Source organism: Ornithodoros turicata, chromosome 6 (genome assembly GCF_037126465.1).
Source record: "Ornithodoros turicata isolate Travis chromosome 6, ASM3712646v1, whole genome shotgun sequence".
NCBI lineage: Eukaryota > Metazoa > Arthropoda > Arachnida > Ixodida > Argasidae > Ornithodoros > Ornithodoros turicata.
This window is the reverse complement of record NC_088206.1, coordinates 57,584,583-57,606,888: the sequence shown is the minus strand read 5'-3', so window position 1 is coordinate 57,606,888 and position 22,306 is coordinate 57,584,583. Positions and strand designations below refer to the sequence as shown.

Genomic DNA, 22,306 nt, shown 5'->3' with positions numbered 1-22,306 from the left:
TATCATTCTGTGGGCTGGCTTTGGAACCGAAGTGCCTCCGATCTGATTCCAAGTAAACGAATCGTGCCCTATTTCTTTCATTTGTTGTTCGACGTTTTGGAATATTTATTTGTTCCACTGGCGTTTGGTATCAAGCTGCGATGGAATATATTCATTTCCAGAATGATAAAATTCGCGCTGTCATCATCCAAGTGCATGCTGGTTTCAAACTAAGCGAGGAGGTCTCGTTGCTTCTTGTGCTGGGAAATGACAGGCGTGGAGGAAGTATCTTTGCCGGTTTGCATGACAAATGGCACTCAACGACCGTCGCCTAAGCTATACCCCATCTTTGTCGACAAGGCGGTGTTCAATCGACGCCTCAAGTCGTCTTACATGCAAACCGTTTGTCACCTTCTGTGGCTAAGTCTCCTTCTGTCATCGTCTGCCGCTTATGCCGTTGATATACGACCTACATGCATATAACTTCGTTCCTATTCCGTATGCCTCGCGTTAAAGCGGCACTAAAAATAATATCGACCGGGTTTTTGTCCTTCGCCATAAAACATCGCCGGCGTGTGTGACACAAGCTGCATGTCTGGCAACGGGAAAAAAGAAATGTTCCGATTACGGGGTAATTGTCGGGTCGATACAAGTGAACGCTAACCTCCGGTTTTATACCGCAGTTAGTTCTCGGCCTTCGCGTGCAGTCAATTAAAATTAATTGGAATGGGAAGCGGTTAGTTTCCCGGCTGCGTATATTACGAGCTGACGGCTTCTTTAAATTAATACGCGCAGAAAACTTCTTAGGTTGCCAAGTTTATTGCTTGCGCTTTGCTTCGGGGTTAACGTGAGTTAATGATTGAAGGAGAAGCCGCGTTTTTTTTCTCCGTCTTGATATGGGCCCTGGCGTGACGCCAAGTAAAGCCATATGCCGAAATGATTTATGGTGCTAGGTGATGATTTGGCGAGCAGCAGCTCTTCTTTGTCGTCCAGCGAATCACTGGAAAAATAATAACCGCGAAATGAGGACAACTATACAACGACAACAAATACACGTAGCGACGATTCGTGACAAAATGTTTGCCACCCAAGTTGTGGCTCACTACCACGGTATACACGCTGGTTAGCAGGATTATATGAAATTATGAGATGATTGGGTGATGAATGAATGATACTAATTCATTGGCTGAATGGTCGGTACCGTATCCAGTCCTCGTACTGAACGTACAGTCCGTAGGGGAACTGTCGGCACAGTTCCCCTAGAAGTGAGGCCGACAACGGCAAGCCCTTTCACCATCACCACCACCACCACCACCTCGTACTGAAATGAAGCCCTCGTGGCCAGGTAGCTTTCACTCATATAATGTAGCATTAAAAACAAACAAACAAACAAGAAATTAGGGGGCTCTCTCCATTGGAAAAGTCCGCTAGGTTTTGGGCATGGATGTTTCCGCTTACTTTGGTGACATTTAATTAACAATTAATTAATTATTTATGGATTCTAAAATGTAACCAACGATAATAAATTAATGGACAGATTTTTATTAAATATATTAACATTTATATATTAATAACATATTAATGGTAATTAATAAAATAACTAAAGGTAAATTAATTACGTCAATTTAATTTAACTCCGCGCCAAGCCGTATCGCCAGAACGTTACACAAAATATAGGCATGTGCGAATATTAGAATTTTGTGAATACCCAAGCGAATAATTCAGTGTACGATTCGATTTCCGAATCGAATACCGATTTCTATATTCGAATTTCGAATCGTATCAAATCGATGTTCCTTCCAAACCGAATAATAGTTCCGAAGCTGTACGCGTAAGCCCGAAAACAGCACAAGAGAGGGCATAAAACAAAATGAGCACTGTTGTTGTTATTTAACGAACCAACCAACAACAAAATGAGCACTGCTTCATATTCTGGTCCGTATGAATATAGTATCTCGTATACATGCTATACACCAGGCTTATATCCATAAATGTGCTGAACGCGCATCCGGTCGGTAATACAAGTATTCGATTCGGTTTTCGAACTCGTTTCGAACTCGAACGCATTCGATTCGGTTTAATTATTCGCACATGCTTAGTGGAATTCCTGAAGTGCCAACCGCACAAACGATCGGAAACACATAAATTCTATTTTAGACACACAAAATATTTCGACGGAGAGCCTTCTGACAGTCCGTTCTTGGTATTACACTATACTAGGAGAAGAGCGCAATAATGGCTGAGCCGATGCAGTATCCTCTCGCTTCAAGGTCACGATGAAGACCGAGCGGGACCGATCCCCATCGCCGACTGTGCTATCTGAAGATTTTCCTCCAATCTTCCGGAAGACGTGCGAGACACACACACAGTTCCCCTTGAAGTCGGCCCACGACGCATACTGACCCTCCCTCTCCTTCATGTTGTGCTCTCTCCGTCTGTACCCCACTCATAGCCGCAGTTGCTTCGCGGAGCGAAAGCGGGGCCAAAGATATTGCGGAGAACGATTGGACGGGACCCAATTACTGACTAAGTAGATGATTTATGCGGTAGGAGTCGGGACTGCTTTGGGACGGCAATTGCAGTTAATTGGGGAGTCAGTTTCGTGCAGTGCGGAAGTCATTTCGGGAAGAGGATTTTGCTAAATAGCATCTGGCTCCGAATGGACGATAGTGTATCTTGCGCAGCTTTCGAATTAATCGACTGGAAGGCAAACGGACGGGAATCATTCGGGAAAAACAGGTATCGCGCTAATTGAGAAATATAGGGGGTGAAATCGGTCTCGATTCCGAACCAAGTATGTCTGTGCTGGTGTCTGTGGTAGGTATTTGAAATAAGTATTGGACTTCTGTACCCGACTTGGTGCACTCACATACAGGGTGTCCAAACCAAGAGACGGAGGACTCTATGAGCCTAGTCCTGTCCACTTCTCTGTGCACGCAAATAAGACCAACTGGATGTTGTTAGCACTCGCGTACCCTAATCTTCAGTATTTCTTCATTGTGCCTAATTAATTAATTATGCACAATGAGTTAAGCTGAGGTGTCAACTGGAAAGTGGGGGATTGCTTTGTGAAACACCTGACCAAAAGGAACAGAGGTTGTTGTTCAACCGCGAACTTCTATATTTCGTAATTAAAAAGTTTATAAGTGAAAATTAATTGGGTCAACGCAGCAGGAGGTCGCTTGTGCTGCGTAATGTGGCCTACTTAATCAAGAATAAAGAGCAGTTATTGTGATATAATAGTTCCTGGCTTTACGCCGCGAGGAAACTGTAACAATTACTGTAATTGAAAAGGCATTTGCCTATGTTAAAAAAAAAAAAAAAAAGGAAAAGGTTCACACTTAGGGCGAACATATTCTACTCCCCTTCATTTCTCTGGGGCTAAACAAAAATACAATAAAATTACGAGAACCGCCCGCCCCCGTTTGCAACGCTTTTTGCGGTCCCGACCTTTATTCTATTCGTAGAGCTCCGGTGTGCAGTTTCACTTTTGCCCCCCCCCCCCCACCCACCCAACACACACACACACACACGCACACCCCTTCTTGCTTATTTTTGGAAGACACACCGAAGAGAAAGGAGCCGGTAAGTCGATTGGACGCATTAGCGACTCCATGACAGACCCACGCGAGTCTTGCCGAAATTCGCGGCTTTCCCTGCTCGGAGCTGCCTGCGGTGCTTGAGTTGCCTCCCATGCTGTCGCCGCACGTGTAATAATAATAATGAGAGCAACAGAGCTCTGGGGACAGACGTCTCATGGGGGGAAAAGGCTGAATCATAGAGACGCGTGGGGGGAGGTGGGGGAGGGAGAAACGTGTGGCATTTACAACATCTGTCACAAAGAGCTGGGAAAATCCCTGGGAGCCTGAGTCATTATGCTTGCCTTGCTCCAACTCTTTCTGCCTCTTTCTCTCTGGGAGAATGGTTATTGCTACAATCTTTGTCTTCGGGTTAGAGAGTGATCCTGATGTCAAAAACTATTGGAGGAGTCCTATGCGTGCTTCAGTACGAGGGATGTGGTTTGCTTGCGTCATCTCCTTTCACCGATTCAGTGAAGAAGCATATGGCGCCCTGTAAAGATTACGCGGACGCATCTTTCGTGGCGCTATTGGTGCGCCCTCTATTTTCCGAGTCTATCTTCCCCAGTGTCGAAATCGCACTCACACCGTTCCGGAAGCTACGAAATGCTGTAATAGTTCAGGTATCCTGTAGATGGCGGTGCCGCCAGCAACTGGTTCCTTGGTTGTAGTCCCAAGGTTACGCTGAAGTCTGCGAGGAGGTATAGGTTTGAATCGAGGTTTTCTCCGTGTTTGTTTTTGTTTTTGTTTGTTTGTTTGTTTGTTTTCAGAAGATCTTCCAGCCAGATGTTGGCACAATTTACAGGAAAGTCGTCCCAGGAATCATACTAGTCCCCCCTGTTTCCCATCCCTTGCTGCTGTCCCCACTCCGTGTGTCCATGCTGTGCAACACTCACGGCTATAAAGTTCCTTCGCGGTGTGAACGCGGAATTAAGTAAGTCTAGGGGAGTTGGGGCTCTCTATTTTGGGGAGGCCGGCGAGGTTTTGGTCGTAGAATTTACTTTCGTAACTTTTAATTTAATTCGTGTTATTTTAATAATCCGTTAAATTAATTTAACCTTACGCCAAACCGTAACGTCGAAACGTTCCCCGAAATTTCTCAAGTATCATCAACATTAACGATAGGAAAGCCGTAAATTGCGCGTAAAATAAAAATAATCTTCCATCACCGGCCTTCGCATTCGACTTCCTTCCCTGTATGATATCTTTAGCGGTCTCGATTCTAATACGGCCGAGAGAAAGAAGCCTCCTGTCAATATATCTCTCGCGAAAGCGTGTACAGAAAGAAGAGTTCGACAGTCTGCAGGAAGTCCGCGAGGAACCTTATTTTTCGGCCGTATTTTTATGGCAAGTAACAGAAGCGCGCTGTACAAGAAATACATGGCCCTGTTCTCCATTACAAGGAAATGAAAGTGTGAGGCAGCGCGGGCCTTTTCTTATCCTTTCGGACCAACGTGTAGTATTGATTTCCGTTTGGCTCTGATTGGGGAAAATCCGACGGGATCGCCTCTCCCTTTCTTTTTGCGAATCGTAGGAGGAGAAGGAGGAAGATGAGGGAGAGGCGTATAAGGTCGGTTCTCGAGGGGATCTCCTTGGATGTCTGGATACGGCCCAAAGCATTGTCTGCGAGAGCGACGAGCCTTGGCCTCAGCGGTTCGTATAGCTGTAATTGAGTTATACGCAGCTTCGTGACTGTTCCCCGTGTTTGCGTTGAGGGTAACCCATTTTCGTTCGTCGTCGTTGCTCTCCCGCGTAGCTCGTTTTGCGCTTCGTCTTTGAAAGCAGTGCTTTTTTGCGGTCACGTTGATGAGGGCCGTATAGACGTGCAGTGCTGCTGTTGGGAAGGAAGGCGCCGAAGTTGACGAACCGCTGGTATATACGCAGCTTCGGTGTATAGTCGTTCTTTTTCTTTGGCACCGGGTTGTTGTTGTTTTCGTAGGTTCGCTGTTCGTTGGAATTAGACGGAATCACTGACGAACCACCAGTTTTTTTTTTCTTTCTTTTTCCTTTCTTCATTTTTGTTCAGTGGAATAGCACGTTTTTGTCTGGTTTTTTCTTTTTTTTTTGCACATGGTATACGCACGCGCGCGCCTCGGGCGGCTATAAAGTTTAGATGCAAAGTTTAGATGCAGATGCTAAAAGGTTAGATGCAGTAGTGGGGAAATTAACGAAGCTATTAATTAGGAGATAAGCTGTTGAAACATGTGCTGGGGAAGTTACCAAGAACGTCCATGTTCCGGCGGAGCCCCCGCGTTCTAAGCGAGGCAAACAATAAACGGGACAGCTCCCGTTTATTTTTTGCTCCGAACAGCAGTACATAATGGGAGTGTAACGAACAAATAAATTATTCAAAATAATTTGAACGAACTGAAAAAAACACTGTGAACTGTTAACGTTGCATCGTTTGCTATTCGCCTTCCATATCGCCCATTCCATATCGCCTGCCACCATCATCAGTCAAATATGCTCGGTAGAACTACACCACCAGTTACTACAACGTAATATGAAATATAACAATAAATAGCAGCAAAATGACGCAGATCTAATACCATTTGAATTACAGTTCCGTGAAGCTGCCGCTCTTTGCATATTAGGCTTCACAATCGAAGCGGATGCGTGAGGCCGGTCATAAAACGCTGAATCCCTGTGCCTGCGCTGCTGGATGACGCACTGGGCTCACGTTCAGCTGACGTGAAGTGAGGAGTTGTGGCTCGCCACTATCAACTTGCGTCTCGTCTCGGAGGCAGTTCATATACTCCGCAAATTATTTGGGTTAGCACGATAGCTTTTTCTCGAGCGAATAAGTTTACCTCTTTATTTCATAATTACTTTAATGAGTTCATGCACTAAGATTAGTGGCACAGTGAGTAGCTTAAAGAATGGACTTCTGAGAAAGGGAGTTTGAGAACGGATCGAAGCAACTCACTGTGAGGCTGACCTTCCAATGTCCGTACTCTGTTTTACGCAGCAGACGTGGGTGAGTGAAACTTTGTCAACGTCTTCTCAGTGACTTTGTTCTTGCTGGATCTTTTTTTTTAAATCCTGCGTTAGCACCGCGAAGCAACTGTAGCTATGAGCGGCGTACAGACACGGAGAGATGGAGATAGGACAGCAGGAAGGAGAAGGGAACAACGGGGTTAGTATGTGTCCTGGGCCAACTTCAGGGGAAACTGAGCCGACATTCGTCTGGGAAGTCCACGGGAAAACCCACGGAAAACCTCAGATGGTACAGCAGATGCTGGGATTGGATCTTTCTCTGACGTCCCAAACATGACCATATTGTTGAATTAGAGGGACATTTGAGAGTATACACACTAAAAACTGAACTTCGCCGCATAGCCTGTTCTGCGCCAACCATTGCCACGAACGATAGGGTTATCGCTTCTGATTCGAGGAGAGAGGGAGGCGTACGCATTTTTTGTGGCAATTATCATATATCCAAATTGACACAAAAAGACGTACGCCCCCCCCCCTTCTCTCTCTCTTCGAATCAGGGGCGATAACCCTATTCGTGGTAATGGTTGGCGCAGAGCGTGCTATGCGGTGAAGCTCAGTTTTTAGAGTGTACCCTGATGAGACTTATTGTGAGAGAGAGGGGAGGGCTTCTATCGCGCTACCATTCCGTAATCATTGACCTTCATGCTCTGGTGATAGCCCGCTTGCAATATTGATGCACCGAAAGCGGTATTCATTTACCGTCAAGCCTGCGCTGTGCTTCTCATTAAGTGCGCGCATATGTTATCAGAGATGAGAAAGCTATTCGACAAAAGTGTTCCAAATTGAGTTACTTTTGAAAAAATGTAAGTCACTAACGAATTAGGTTACATGTTCTGAAAGTGAACTTGAATTTCCGGAGTTACTTTGTAAAAACGACGAGTTACTTTCAAGTTGCTTGCTACGTAAGCTCTTTAGCTCTTGTTCTCTGTGTTGAACGTAGCTTTCTCCGCACGATAAGGGAGCAGACGAGGATGCACGTCCAATCGGCGCGCACATGACTTACCCAGCTTGCTTTGTTTGTGCACAAGGATTGAACAAAACTAACTTGGAACTCGCTTCAAGTTACGAAGTTACCTAAACAAGGAGTGAGTTCCTCAACAAGTTACTGGAACTCTAACATAATGAGTTAAGTAAGTCGATCATGTAATGGGTAAGCTACTTACAGCAGCGAATTACCTTCAACACCGTATTTTACTATAACTATTTGCATTCCTGCGTTACTCACCCAATGTATGCATGTATGTATGTATATGTGTGTGTGTGTGCGTGTGCGTGCGCGCGCGCATCATCCCACTCATATATTAACCCACATGCACTGAGGTACGGTACCGCAGTTGTTGCGGTGAATCACCTCATCCCATCGTCATTCATGTAGTTGTTGTTGCGTGACTTTTGTGAAGGCGCTCATTATTTCATTCCCCACATCACCAACAGCAATATGGGGTGGAGTATCGCTCCTGGCGATGAGACTCCCTACTGATCATCTCAGAATAAAGTGGTTTGTTGCGTGATTTTTTTTCCTCTAAAGCGCGGACCTCATAACAAGCGACATGCTACAGATTTTGTCGCTGTGGCGGGTGCCAGTGCTGCTGGTTCCCGACCCATTTGAGAGGCGACAAAAGCGAGCAGCTAAACAACGTTTCAGGAAAAAAGTTTGCATTTCCCAACATAACACCTCACGACGTGAAGTGATTTTAGTTTATATATGCCACAGAACCAAATGGAGTCATCAATTAATAGCGCCAAATTATGTGTACATGTATTTTACGGGGCCGTCTCTTGGTGGCGCCTGCGGTTCGCGCGCTTTAGTCGTCTTGTTTGTTTGTTTGTTTGTTTTCTTCCTTGTTCCGCCATTTTTACTTTCGAAAGTTCGTTTCTTTCCAGCCTACAAGCTGGAAATTTCGTTTTAATAAAGTAGACTTGCCACCCACTCTACGCCGTGACCCCCACATCTCTATACTTTATCATTCACTTCAGTTACGTACCGTCAAATCTAGCGGATTTGGGCATGCGCCGGGCAACGGTCTCTGGCGACATGCTACAAATATCTACTGGGAGTAGATGCAGAAATGTTGGGCCGCGACAGATCTTTTTTTGACGCTCGCGTGGCGCGGAGACGTCGATTTTGTCGCTTCTCGCGTGTCTGCCGCGTGTCGCTTGTTATGGGATTCGGGCTTTAGAGAACCCAACATTCTGAAGCAAGTAGAGAAGTGTTCACATACTACGTAACTTTGCACGCGACGTATTAGTGCGATGAATGTCGTTCGGGTGTTCCGAATTGCTAGCACCTTTGGCCTGATATCGTCATCGAGACCAAAAATAGAGGAATAAACTCCAACAGACGAGTTGATGGACTTGAGAGCCTGGTACGCACCGCCATTCTAACAAAACTTGGTCATGCTGGATAATGGGCGCTCTGTGGTCATGAGAACTAGTTCGCCAACGGCACAAGTATCACAACATTTCGGCAGGTTCGTAGCTACATGCATTTCGACAAAGCATGAGAAGAGGGTTTGTGCGCCGTGACCTGCATTTTAATTTCGACGTGCTTTAGCCATGTTATTTTAGTGTGACGATGAATTCATATCACGGTAGCGTTTCCTCCCCCTTCTTTTGGGGCCTGTAAGCCAGCTTCCTAATGTATCTACCTTCACATTTCGGGGACGAAACCCAATCTTTACCCCATTGACTACGAAATAACGCGGTTAGACTATGTAAGATTTCGCCCAAAATACTCGTATGAATTGGATTGTGGAACAGAAGAAATACCTAACTCGGTATACACTGACCGTGTGTTCAAACGAGCGACATCCTCATGGAAGATTCTAGTGAAAGAAAAAGCGAAAACACTGCTCACGGAGCGGAAGTTCTGTCCAGTGTTATGTTGAGCATTCACACGGTGCCGGAATATCGGGAATGGCGTACTGCGCACTTAGCAGACGACACTTAGCAGATGACACCGTCTTTTCCTGTCGTCTGCTACGGCATATATTGTGGCTGTGTAGGAGGATATTCCACACGGTTAGCAGTGTACGTGAAGACACGGCGTTCGTGACAGCAGGAAGCTATATGACGTTTTTCGCATCTTCCGTTGTAATATGCTGGGGAACGTCACTTGTTTGCATATACGGTGAGTTTATATGAGATTTGTAGGAGAAAGGGAAATGTGCGTCAAGAATAAAGTCAAGGTCACAGGGAGTAAGACATAAGATAAAGACTCGTTGCGATCGGCACAGCACAACACATTCTATGTAGATAGCAGAAGGCCTGCGCCCCACGTGATATGGCGTCACACAGGAAAGCCTGCTGTGGATGCTGCTATGATGTCAATGAAAGAGCGAAGAAGACAAAAACTCGAAGCAGCTCGCAAAGCTCACGCAGGCTTCCGTGAGCTGGGCAGTGCGCAGGCCTTCTACTACCCAGGAGGTGTTGATAGAGCCCCATAGGTGATTAAACTGACTTAGGGAACTCGGAAGTGTACGAAGCCTTGAGATGCACCAGAGAGTCAGAATAACGGAAAAGCAATCAACAATTGTTGGCTCTGAGGCGTTCCCTTATCCAAGCGGAGCGAAGCAGGATTGGCTAAGAAAGAGGTCCGTATGTGTATATCACTATCACTATATACGTATGTCTGAAGCACAGCTGGCAGCTCCTTGCGCGAAGCGAGAGGAAAAATCGAGAAATAGGGATCTCTCCGCATACTACGACCGGGCACAGAAGCCCATTTGTCTCGGACACACTGACTGCACTACCACTCATTAGGCCCGGGTCGGAAGAGAAGTGGAGGTATTGTTCTTTAGCTGTATAGAGCGGGTCATTTAGGTCTGGCTCGGGAGGAACACTTCGCCTCGTGAATGCGCGCATCTTGTATGTGTAACTTTTAACGCTGTGCGAATAGTCAGAATAATATAGCCGAAACGTGTACATGTATGCATATCCGTAACTTCCAGTAAAGGCTCCCACGGAACGTTCTAGGGCAGCGGTTCTCAAGTTAAATGTTATTCCAGGGAACCCATGATCGTGCCAGCACGACTTGAAGGAACCTACGAGGGTCGTTCCATAAGTTTCCGGCCCGACCAACTTTTAATAGTCATAGAGACGAAACAAGCGTATCACTTTTCGACATAGTCACCCTTAACTTCGATGCACTTTTGACACCTTTCAACAAGCATTCTTATACCCTTGAAAAAATAGTCCGAAGTTTTGTCCGCAAAATGCTGGAAAACTGCCTCTTGTACCTCACTATCGTTTTGAAATCTCCGTCCTCTGAGATCCCTCTTCAAGTTTGAGAACAGGAAGTAGTCACTCGGTGCCAAGTCTGGACTGTACGGTGGGTGGTGGATTTCTTCGAAGCCGCACTCCTTCAGTGCAGCCTTGGCAACAGAAGCCGTGTGGACAGGGGCATTTTCCTGAGCAAGCGGACACCTCGACTGAACCTGCCGCGCCTCTTTTCCTTGATGGCGTCTCGCAGTCGGTGCAGGAGTGAAGCATAATAAGTCGCATTCACTGTGGTGTTCCTCACTTAGAAGTCGACGAGGAGGATCCCGTGACAATCCCAAAATATTGTTGCCATGATCTTCTTTGTGGATTGTGTGGACCTTGGCTTTTCTTGGGGGTGCTTCTCCTGGTTTGCGCCATTCCATCGACTCCTTTTTCGAAAGGGGATCATAGTAGAGCACCATAGTCTCATCCCCTGTGACAATTGACTTCAATATTTCTTCTTCGTTCTCTTGACAGAGCTCCAAAAACTCTTTGGCACAGACGACGCGCTGTTGCTTTTGAACTGACGAGAGAAGTCGTGGCACACATCTCGCACTGACCTTTTTCATGTGAAGGCCCTCGCCGATGATGCGAAAAACGGTTGTTTTGGAAAGCCCCAGCCTTTCTGAGATTTCCTTAACCTTCAGACGCCTGTCGCTCAGCACTTCCTCCTCGACAAGAAACAAATTTTCTTGTGTCACCACTTCCACTGGACGACCATCGCGTGGATCATCTTCAATGGATCATCATCTTCAATGTACGACGGAGAGGCTTCCCTGTACACGTTCTCCAGTCGCGCTTTAATTTCTGTAGGCGAACGCCCCTCTTTTGTCAAGAATTTTACCACAGAGCGGTACTCGATTTTTTACATTTTAACTGAAGAGTGCACCCTGGCTGTTTGAAATGCCACTCTCCAACCTACAAAAGCATGGAGAGAGTTGAGGGTGGTGCTCCGGCCCTCCAACAGATGGCGCCACGCGTCCTTAATCGCATTTTCAAATTCGCGCGCATTTTCTACCTCGGGCCAGAAACTTATGAAACCACCCTTGTACTACACTGGGGCCTCTGTCTATGGAAGTTGGTAACGTGAGCTAGATGCCGTACAACAAACAAATTTTTATTCTTTCTAACTGATTATTCGAATGGTTAAGTATAATTTATTTAATATAATTTATCGCTTCCTTGCAAGATGTCGCTTGAGGTTTGCTGGATTCATTCAACTGTTTCACAATACTTCCCTGCAGATAACGTTTAGATCTCTCCCTGTTTCTAAACAAATGACGTCATAGTGTTCGACAGCGCCACCAATTTGATAGAGTTGAACTACGCTCGAAGCTATTGGACGAACAAGGTCGCGCCCGAAAGGCACGGCCTTGAGGGGATTACGATGGTCCCTGAAAGGGACGTGACCTTCGGTCCTACTTTTCTTTCAATAGGAGGCAGTGAACAAGTGCCCATTCGTAGAACAAGCGTTTGCCGGGAGGAATGCACCTCCACCCGATTGGACATTGAGTATGACGTCATGCTCAACCTCATTGGAGAAAATCGCCGGCAGCGTCGTCTGCTGCATGGTCTGCAGCTCTCCCGCTTGTTTGTGTGATTGGTGTGTGAACCACGTGGTTTCAGGATTGTGTCAACTTTTTCGAGTGTAGGAACGGGGAAAAGGATGCTCGAGTCGCAAAAGTCATCAGAATACGGAGTTACTGCTTCGCTTCGATGGGTGTAACACGAGAGGAAAGAAGCGCTGGTGCACGAGTGAAGGTGCAGGAACAGCACACAAGACATAGTGTTGACCCACACTGTTTTCAGCTGTCGTCCAACGAAAATGCAAGGATTGCAGGTATGGTGTGCTGCAGTGACAGATTGTATTTCATATTATAAAATGGTCTGACCATTTAGGTTATACCCGATGCCACCCTGTCCATCAACAATTAATTCGTGCGATAACTTATTCTGAGACGATGGACAACGACATGTGTTTATTCCTGTACCCTTTTTGCATGTTTTGGAAAGATTTGGTGTTAAAGCTTTCCTCAGGAAATTAAAAATTTTCCTGCATTTGGGTGGGCAAGGATTGGGTGCTATCTTTGAACCCACAATTCGGGGTGAAATGGGACGCTAGTCACAGGTTTGGACATCGTTGGTAATTTTGTCCAGCCACAATTGGCCTTTGTCCAGCAGGTTGCTTGCAATCAAAAGTGTAAAACTATTATATAAGTATTCTTCAGCCTCCCACACCTTACTATTTCTTTGATATGAAGTTTACATCACATGCGAATAAACAGTGTGCACTCAAAAGGGTACAGGAATAAACACACGTTATTTTCCATCGTCTCACAATAAATTATCGTTGTTCGCAGAAATTAATTGTTGATGGACAAGGTGGCATCGGCTGAATGGTCAAAGTCAGACCCTATGTACGTGTTGTTTTATAATATGAAATACACTCAGTCACTGCAACACTCCATTCATGCAGTCCTTGCTTTTTCGTTGGGTGACAGCTGAAAACAGTGTGGGTCAACAGTATGTCTTGTGTGCTGTTCCCGCACCTTCACTCATGCACCAGCGGTTCCTTCCTCTCGTGTTACACCCATTGAAGCGAAACAGTGACTCCCAATCCTGCATGACTTTTGCAACTTGAGCACCCTTTTCCCCGCTCCTACACTGGAAAACTTCGACACAATCCTGAAACAACGTGGTTCACACACCAATTACACAAACAAGCGGGACGCGGAGCTAAACAGACAGCGGACCATGCAGCAGACGACGCTGCCGGCGATTTTCTCCAATGAGGTTTGAGCATGACGTCATACACAATGTCCAATCGGGTGGAGGTGCATTCCTCCCGGCAACCGCTTGTTTCGTAGAACCCAGCCCTCCCATTCCGATTTGTTTCGGTTTCTGCCTGTCTAACAACGTCATGATGACGTTTCTCGGGTAGAGGTCTATTGTGGATTGCCACTGGCACTGATGCTAGCAAGTTCCAAGTCGATGCGGGCGGAGAGTCGCTTCGAAGTTTCTCCGAAGGGTGGCGCGGAGAAACTGTCAGGTTGAGTGGCGGGATGAGCCAACCCATGCAGACGATAGCTGCTGGCTGTATGCTCTTTGCAATGACCATCAACCGCGGCAACCTGGTCCTGCGATCTTGATGTCAATTCCAATGCCAACGATGAAATGTCGAGCACCGTTCGATAAAACAAGGCTATCCAAGAGCGAGCCTTGGTAGGCGGCAAAGTTACACTCGCGGGCACCGAACAGATCGCAGGACCTTAGGACAAAGCTCGCGGAACCCTGGTTAAGAAACACTGTTCTAGAGGAAGAAAAAGCAAAAAGCTGCTCACGGGCCACCATGTTCCGTTCGGAAGTTGCTGATTCCCACGGCGCTCCAATATTGGGAGTGACGTACTGCGCACCTTGTAGACGACACCATCGGTCCATTCGTCTGCTACGGAATATCTTGTGGCTGAGGCTTAGGATATTCCCCGTGGTTAGAAGAGCACGAAAAGACGTGGCGTTGCGGGCTTCCGCTGGGATGACGCCGAAATAAATCATGTAAAAATAAAACGTTAAAAAATAAATCACTTAAAGATAAAACTTTCAAAATAAACTCTTCAATATAAATCATGAGAAAATCCACGGTGTCGAAATAAATATTTTAAAATCCACCGTCCTTGATTAGTGGACAGCCGACGGCTCTACGTCCGCCGCGGAAAATAGTTCGCTCATCGCGCTTGGGGCTAGCCGGGGCCAGAACTGTGAACCAGGATTTCTCTGCACCGGAAGTAGGTTGTCTCTTTGTATGTGACCCGTGGCCAGTGCTCCCAACTTAGTGGGGGGGAATGTTTTCTGATTGGGCGGCTGACGAATTTTATTGGTCGTGTATCCTGGCCGGCTTATCTCTTTCTCTCTCTGGCATAATGACATCCAGTGCGAATGACCGTCGCCGTGCAATCCGTTCACACCACTGCCATAGCCATCTCCCCCCCCCCCCCAGGCCTGTTATCCTCGTTCACAGCTCAGTTCTCAGCTGGTTCAAGGGTCAAGAGTGTGTGTCCTGTATTCATACGCGCATCGTCCTCATCATTTTTACACTGAATATTTAGAAATCCAAAGTTGTTATTTGAAGAGATGTACTTGATAACAGTACAAACATGAGTAAGAAACATCATAATAGCATGTTCCGCCGAAAAGAACATCGTGTCGCCCATAAACTACCATACGGAACATCACCTTGCTAAGCCTAACCATGATTTATTTTAGCAGCGTTTATTTTGAGGGCGTGTATTTTTAAGCGGTTTATTTCAGAAAATGGATTTTGAAGGGTATTTATTTCGGCGTACAGCCCTCCCGCTCACGTGGCAGCAGAAAGCTATGACGTTTTGTGCACTTTCCGCTGAAGTATTCTCGGGGATGTCGCTTGTCTTTTGTAATAACTTCCATTCTATCTCTTTGACACAGGTGACAACCATTCCCGCAAACATTAGCCGTTGAAGAGCAGATATGCGTAATTACAGTATCGATAGCCGTGTTATCTACATTCATTCGTATACTACCTCTCGGATTGAAACCATTGTGTGCTGGGGAGCATTTGAGGTGGCAGTTAAGGAGTGTGCATCTTGATCACGTGATTTTTGAAACCGTACATCGACTACGTACTCGTGCTCGCTAAACGACATTTATTACGCTTGAGCTGTAAGCTGAGCCTGGATACACGAACACATTCACACAACACCAAGAAGTTGTAGCGGAAACGTTGCAGCGTTCGTTGTTCGAGGACATCCGGAGTTTCCTGAACGATAAGGGATCCTGACGGAGCTGTATAGTTCGTTTCACTATTAATGAAATGTGCTATCCATATGTCGTACATGGCGTTATAGGATCACGAATGAATATGAATGACATTCAACTTTTTATTGCGCGCCTTTATCCTATGTTTGCCTTTTATTGACAAGACAAAAATATACAGTGACGCCCATTTGAGGTATTGACATAGAAAAAATAAATAAATAAAATAAATACAGAGCAGATGTACTAGAGGGCAGTTACAGCAGCTCGGCTGTAGTATCACCAAGGTCACGCTGATACGATTTCAAGACATCCCAGTGCTCCTCGCGCACACATTGTCACGGGAAAGAGAGAATATAGCCCTTCACGTTTCGTTTACGCTGACGTCACACTCCGTGGACTACGGGCCGAACGAGGAGAAATCGAAACAAGTTTGGAGTCCGTCTCCTCCTTTCTGGTAACAACGTTTCCACAGATCAGAGCGGCGTTATTTTATCCGCCATTTTGTGGAGTCGCACATACGCTATGGCAGCGGGTCTCTGCGCATGAGAGGAAGTGAACCGAAGATAGGTCACGTGACGAGGCTAGTGAAGCGGTAATTCGTCAAATACGTGGTCATTGCTTGGGGTATATCACTTTGTTGGCTGGCTTTGTCACATTTTGTCGCCGACGCTGAGATATACGTGAATGCACATAGTCCACCTCAAAACTTGTTTTGCCCTTGTTAGAGGTCCAACCAACGAGGACACGACCTTCACAAACGAGGAGAAGGAAGCTGGAGGGATCCGCTGTTCCTTTATCTATGCTTGCTTAGCGTATTCTACTACCGACTATCCTGCGTGTGGTTTTCCCTAGATTTTACTTCAGACTTTCTAGACGTATGTTCGCGCAGTTCCCCGTGAAGTTGGCCTAGGACGTATCTTGCGTGCTTCGCTCATAGCCACAGGTGCTTCGCGGTGCTAATAGGGAATAAAGAAAGAGTACTGAGAGGCAGAAAACGCTTTGTGTGGTTGAGCAAGGAGAAATCTCGCACGTACCGAACGGCAAAAAACGATAATACGGAAGCAAGAAGAACAACAACAACAACAAAAAAGAAAAACAAAGAAAGGAAAAGGGGGAAGCAGTGGGAGCCAATATTGCGAACCTTGACAGGGATTACCGTAACTCCTCTTGCCTCATTTTATGTGCTTCTGTTACCGTACGAGAGAGAGCAATAGAGCGTTCGGCTCACCACTACTACCACTACCCCCACGACTAGTCGAGGTAAATACTGCACTACCATTTCCTTGGGCCATCTGTATTTGTCTCTGTACACGCAGTGTATACACACGCACACACGCGTGCTCTGCGTCAACGCTTGGCACGGGCCGTCCTTTCTTCCCCCGTAGGCCTCAATGTTTGCCGGCGTTAGAAATAGCTGGTCAGCCGGATTGTTTCCGCTATTGATCAGCGGCCGCGTTCACTCCGTTCTCGTCGCTGATTGCATCATACTCGGACAAAAAGAGTGGGAGGGGGGGGTCTTTTCTCGTAATGGCCTCGGACATGCCAACCTGAAATTTTGTGTGTGTGTGGAACACGAAAGAAGGAATTAATACGTTGACACGAAAAAAAGGGAAACGGATATTGAATGGGAACCTTGTTCGTCCGTTCGACTTTTTGCTTTCTCTTTGTACTCCGTTCCACCTAATTCCACCTAACCCTTTTGTAATAGCTGTTACTCTGAGGTGAGTTTTAATTTGTATTGTTTGTGTACTTTTGTATGCGGTTGACTTGGAAATGTCGGCACGTTTAAACGGACACTAAAGTGCTAAAATTCCTCGTTGCGGTATGCAAAATGCCGTTACCTTGAAAGTAACGCAAAACGAACGGGATTCACTGCGTCCTGATAGCAGAGCCTCCGGAGCCAAGACGGAAACGAGGAACGACTGCCCGTGTTGAACGATTAGTCCTTTATTTTCACGAGTCCTTTATTTTCATCACAACAGCAAAGCAAAAGAGAACAAAGTGATGATGGGTGAAACTGCCATGGAGCCGAAACAAGCAAACTTCAGCACCCCCACCACTTCAATCATCATTACTTTCTCCACCAACCTTCCCCACATTCCCCACCCAAATTGTCACGGTCAAGTTATAGTACCGTTGGACGTCCTCATAGCCCTGGCCGATCTCCCTTGGGGCTAATGGCCATTCTCCGTGGGACGAAGAAGAAGAAGAAGAAACTGTGAATTGATGCAATGAGTGCTTACAACACGTCCTTCCCATTCCTCTATCTTTCAAGAAGCGTCATTGGTTGTCCAGTCATCGCGGTGCGAATAAAACACGGACAACACATACAACGAGACACACGCAGAAACCAAGTATATAAAGCACCAAATATACATAAAAGACGTGTTCCAGGTGTCGCGCAGTATGCACAAGTGTTCCACACCTGCGAGGTTATATCTCAAGAACTGCCAATGTGTAAAGCTACTACGCTGACTGTGAGAGGCGCTGATGCAAAGATGATCCCCTCTTTCTCACCATGGACGACGTAATGAAAAAGGGCTGTACTGGTCGTTCGCCCACGTGACAAGCGGTAGTTGAGTGATATTAGTAACCGAATTCCGCGTGTATACTGAGGGAAAATGTGGGAGAAAGACGCCAAAGGAAAACACTCTGGCACGCATTCCACATAGGAAATGGTCAAGCGGAACGAAAAGCAGGAGATTTCAAGCTGAACGTGATATAAAAATTGACGAATGAGTAAGTTGTGGAATATTTCAATGAAGAGGAAGACGATGAACGAGAACGGCTAGCGCGCACTTTTGATTACGAGCTTTTGGGCATTCTCAGTTTTGGAACTGACCGGTAATAAACGTAGGGATTCAACGCTCTTCAGGTCTCCTATATTTAACAATTTTGGTGCCGAAACCCGGGATCTAGGCCACCAGCCTTTTTATCCTCTGTCCCAGTCGCAAAGGATATAGCAGCGGAAGGTCTGGACTCAGTCTAGTAGAAATATGGACAACCTGAAGGCAAAGCGATCGGCACGCAGAGCCCAAAACACGAAGATTATTAATGAGGCAAGTCTTCTTCTGGAATCTTCGGGATGTACTGCGGAAGCCGTCAAGTGTCTCAAGGATCGACTAGAGAAGAGCAATGCGGACCTTGAGAGAATCAATTCCCTATACGAGCAGTTCATCACGCCGGAGGAAGCGGCTGCCGAGTTTCTTGCTGTTACCGACTATGATGATCAAGCGGTAGGAATGCTATCGAATTTGCAGTCCCATTACGTTAGGCTTCAAGCAGCAGCTCAGCCCACGCCAGCGCTGTCAGCTTCGAGTGAACCCTTGAGCGACACGCGCCAGCATTCTGGGTCTAGGCCTAAAGGTCCAAAGCTACCGTACCTTACGATAACGCCCTTTGATGGAGATCTCACCAAGTGGACTGCATTTTGGGAGCAATTCAAGGTCACGATTCATGATAATTCCAACTTTACTCCCTCCGACAAATTCCACTATCTACGTCGTCACTTGACGGGGTTGGCAGCGTCTGCCATTGCTGGAATGCCGACAAGTGCCTCATGCTATGATGGTGCTGTTCACCTCCTTCAAGATCGTTTCGGGGACGTCCAACAGATTCGGCAGATGCACCTTAAGAAGATGCGTCAGTTACCTGTTGTGCATTCAGTCGATGATGTTCGTGGACTCCGAAGACTCTATGACCACATTGAAGTTCATTCACGGAGCCTACAGGCTATCGGAGTTGAACAAGCATCATATGCGGCTATGCTGACGGAGATGTTGACACAGGCCCTGCCTCGTCAGATGACCGTGGAATATAACCGTCAACGACTTCACGCCAACAATCGATCTCAAGGGGTTGCAGCTGATGTTGGTACTCAAACCACATTTTCTGCAGAAAATGACTTGAAGAAGTTGACGGAATTCATGAAAATCGAAGTAGAGAGCCGTGAGCACTCGCTCCACGATAAACGCAGTGATCAGCAAGAAGGAGGTCCCAAGGGTGGACAAAGTAGGACGGTGCCGTCTGCAGCAGCCTTGCATTCTGCTTCAACTCTGTCGTCTCCAACAAAAGGCGAATGCCTCTTCTGCAAAAAACCACACAAGACTCAAACTTGTTCATGCGAGATACCTTGGGAGAAGAAGGCCAGTATATTATCTAAAGATTATCGGTGTTTCCGATGCACGATAAAAGGTCATCGAGCGAAAGACTGCAGGGTTCGCATTGCTTGTGCAAGCTGCAATGGAAAGCATGCCACTTCTGTGTGCCGAAAGGAGTCCTTGCACAAGACAGCAACAGCAAACAGCACAAACCTCGCCGCACAATGCGTCAACGGGAACATCGCGGTCCGTTCGCCTATAGACGACGTTCTATTGCAGACATTTCGAGCTTGGGCTGTTGGAGAGAGAAAATGCCGCTATGTTCGAGGTGTCATCGATGGCGGGGAGCGACCGGACTTTTCTGATAGAGTCCCTTGGCAAGCAATTTGCATCTACCTGTGTCGATGAGGTAACCCTCAGCATAGCCACATTTGGCAGTGTTAGGCATGCATCGTCTAAGAGATACAAGATCGTAAGTCTTCGAATACGATCTCAGTATGACATGCGGGAATTTGAGATCAAGGCCATTGTTGTTCCTGTTATCTGCCACGATATCCGTGCCACTTCAAAGGATTTGCAATTTCTTCAAGAACTGAGAGGACGGAAAATATCTTGCAGATGAACGCTGCTTTCCTGGTGACACGTCACGTGATAACATAAGTTTATTAGTCGGATCTGATCAGATGTGGGGAATCCTCACCGGTGAAGTCGTCAGAAGCAAAGATTGTGACAAACTTGTAGCAATGAACACCTCCATGGGCTGGACTGTACAAGGGCCTGCCCGTGTCTCAGTACGAATGGAACTTCAAGGAAGACCTTGGTTAGGTCGTCTTTGGTGTCATGCGTTCTCAGGGTGTGCGCCGCACACAACACGAGGCTTCGAGAGATGACGAAGTCACTTGGGAACCCACTCTACGTTCCTTTTGGGAGATTGACAACATGGGAATCAACCCAGAGCCCTCAGCTTCCTCGAAGAATCCTGTGGTTGGAGAACTTCGCGGAGACTGTCCGCAAAATGACGAGCGATATGAAGTTGCGTTACCATGGAAGCAAGATCCGGCCAACCTGCTTAAAGATAATTTTGAAGTCTCAATGACACGACTCAAGAAGCTCTTGATAAAGCTACAAAGAACAGATGGTCTTCTGTTGCGGTATGACAGCGTCATAAGAGAGTATTTCAATCTTGGACATGCCGAAGTTGTCGATGAGCGAGTAGAGACGCAAAATCCAATATACTACATGCCCCATTCAGCTGTCATTCGAGAAGATCGTGTCACCACCAAGGTTCGAGTTGTTTTCGATGCTTCATCCCATGCCCCCAGTTGTCCGTCGCTGAATGAATGTTTGGATAAAGGAGTCTGTCTAAACCCTGACATCTTGCAGTTGCTACTCCGCTTTCGAAGCTACAAGATAGCTCTTACGGCGGACATCGAAAAGGCATTTCTTCAAGTTCAGATTCGTCCAGAAGATCGAGACGTATTTCGATACTTGTGGCTCGAGCAGCCACCAAGTCCAGAGGCCATTCCTGATGTTTCACACGCAGTTCAAACGCTGAGGATGACGAGGGTACCTTTTGGAGCGACTTCTAGCCCATTTCTCCTGTCTGCTACCATTCAGCATCACCTTGCCGGCGTAGCTGGTGAGTACAAAGCAACTGCGATGAAACTTAAGCAGTCATTCTACGTGGACGATCTGGTCACGGAGCAGATTCAGTAGAAGAAGCGTGGGCTTTGCATCAAGAAGCACTGCAGATCATGAAAGAAGCTGGAATGAATCTTCGCAAGTGGATGACTAATAACGAAGATCTGCAGTTGTTATTGAATGGTGGGCAGAAGCAGCACACCGAAATCACGAAAACGGGATTCAACGCTCTTCAGGTCTCCTATATTTAACATAAGTAATTATAGTATTGAGTAGAAAGTACTAGAGAGTTTTAGTATATCGTACGCCATCGAATTTGCGTACGTAAGGGATAGCGTTGGTAGTTCTGCGCACTGCGCGAAGCTCTCTTTCTGTTATGGGCGTGCGCAGAACTACCAACGCTATCCTTTACGTACGCAAAGGCGATAGCGTACGATGTACGAAACTCTCCACTATACTGCAAATTTAAAAAAGGAAAAGTACTGAATAAAACACTAAGATACCACATATTTAAAATAGAGTACGTATGATGCATGATAGCACGCCGCTCCATTTGGACAAGACATGGTTGGCCGAACCATATCTCGCCCAGTACTTGTGCAAATATTACCAGCAGTACTATGAAAATACTGGGACCCAGTGTATGGTTGCACGGTAGTCGTGCACGCCCTCCAGTAATATGTAAATCATCATTTTCGTCCCTAATTAAACGCGTGCACGTGCGTATAGGAAGCGCTCTGACATTTATTCGTCGCCTTCCAGGGCCCCCTCTGTCGATCCAGCCTCCACCCAATCCTTCCGTTTCTTGTAGCCAGCCGAACGTCGAGACGTTGCACGTTCTACTTTGCCAGGAAAAAGCAAACGGCGAATTTTATTTCGAGGGAAAATTAACAAATGCGCGGAATACTAAAGAAGTTATGCACGGACAGAGATGTCGTAGCTCATATATTCTGTTCCACCGCC

The 22,306-nt window shown here is 46.5% G+C and overlaps 2 protein-coding genes across 4 annotated transcripts in view; both read left to right on the top strand.

Moving 5' to 3' along the window:
• LOC135396793 (synaptosomal-associated protein 25-like) overlaps positions 1-22,306 on the top strand; it is a 292,543-nt gene that overhangs the window by 61,392 nt on the left and 208,845 nt on the right. Inside the window, exon 1 of one of the 3 annotated variants that reach the window (XM_064627969.1) lies at positions 6,511-6,534. The exons of the other annotated variants lie outside the window; for them this stretch is intronic. The gene's annotated coding sequence lies outside the window, so the exon portion shown is untranslated. Of the gene's footprint in view, positions 1-6,510; positions 6,535-22,306 lie in introns of those variants that run through there. 3 annotated transcript variants of the gene reach the window in all.
• Positions 20,543-21,418, top strand: LOC135398662 (uncharacterized). The gene has a single exon (XM_064630046.1). The coding sequence runs from the start codon at positions 20,543-20,545 to the stop codon at positions 21,416-21,418; it is 876 nt and encodes a 291-aa protein (XP_064486116.1).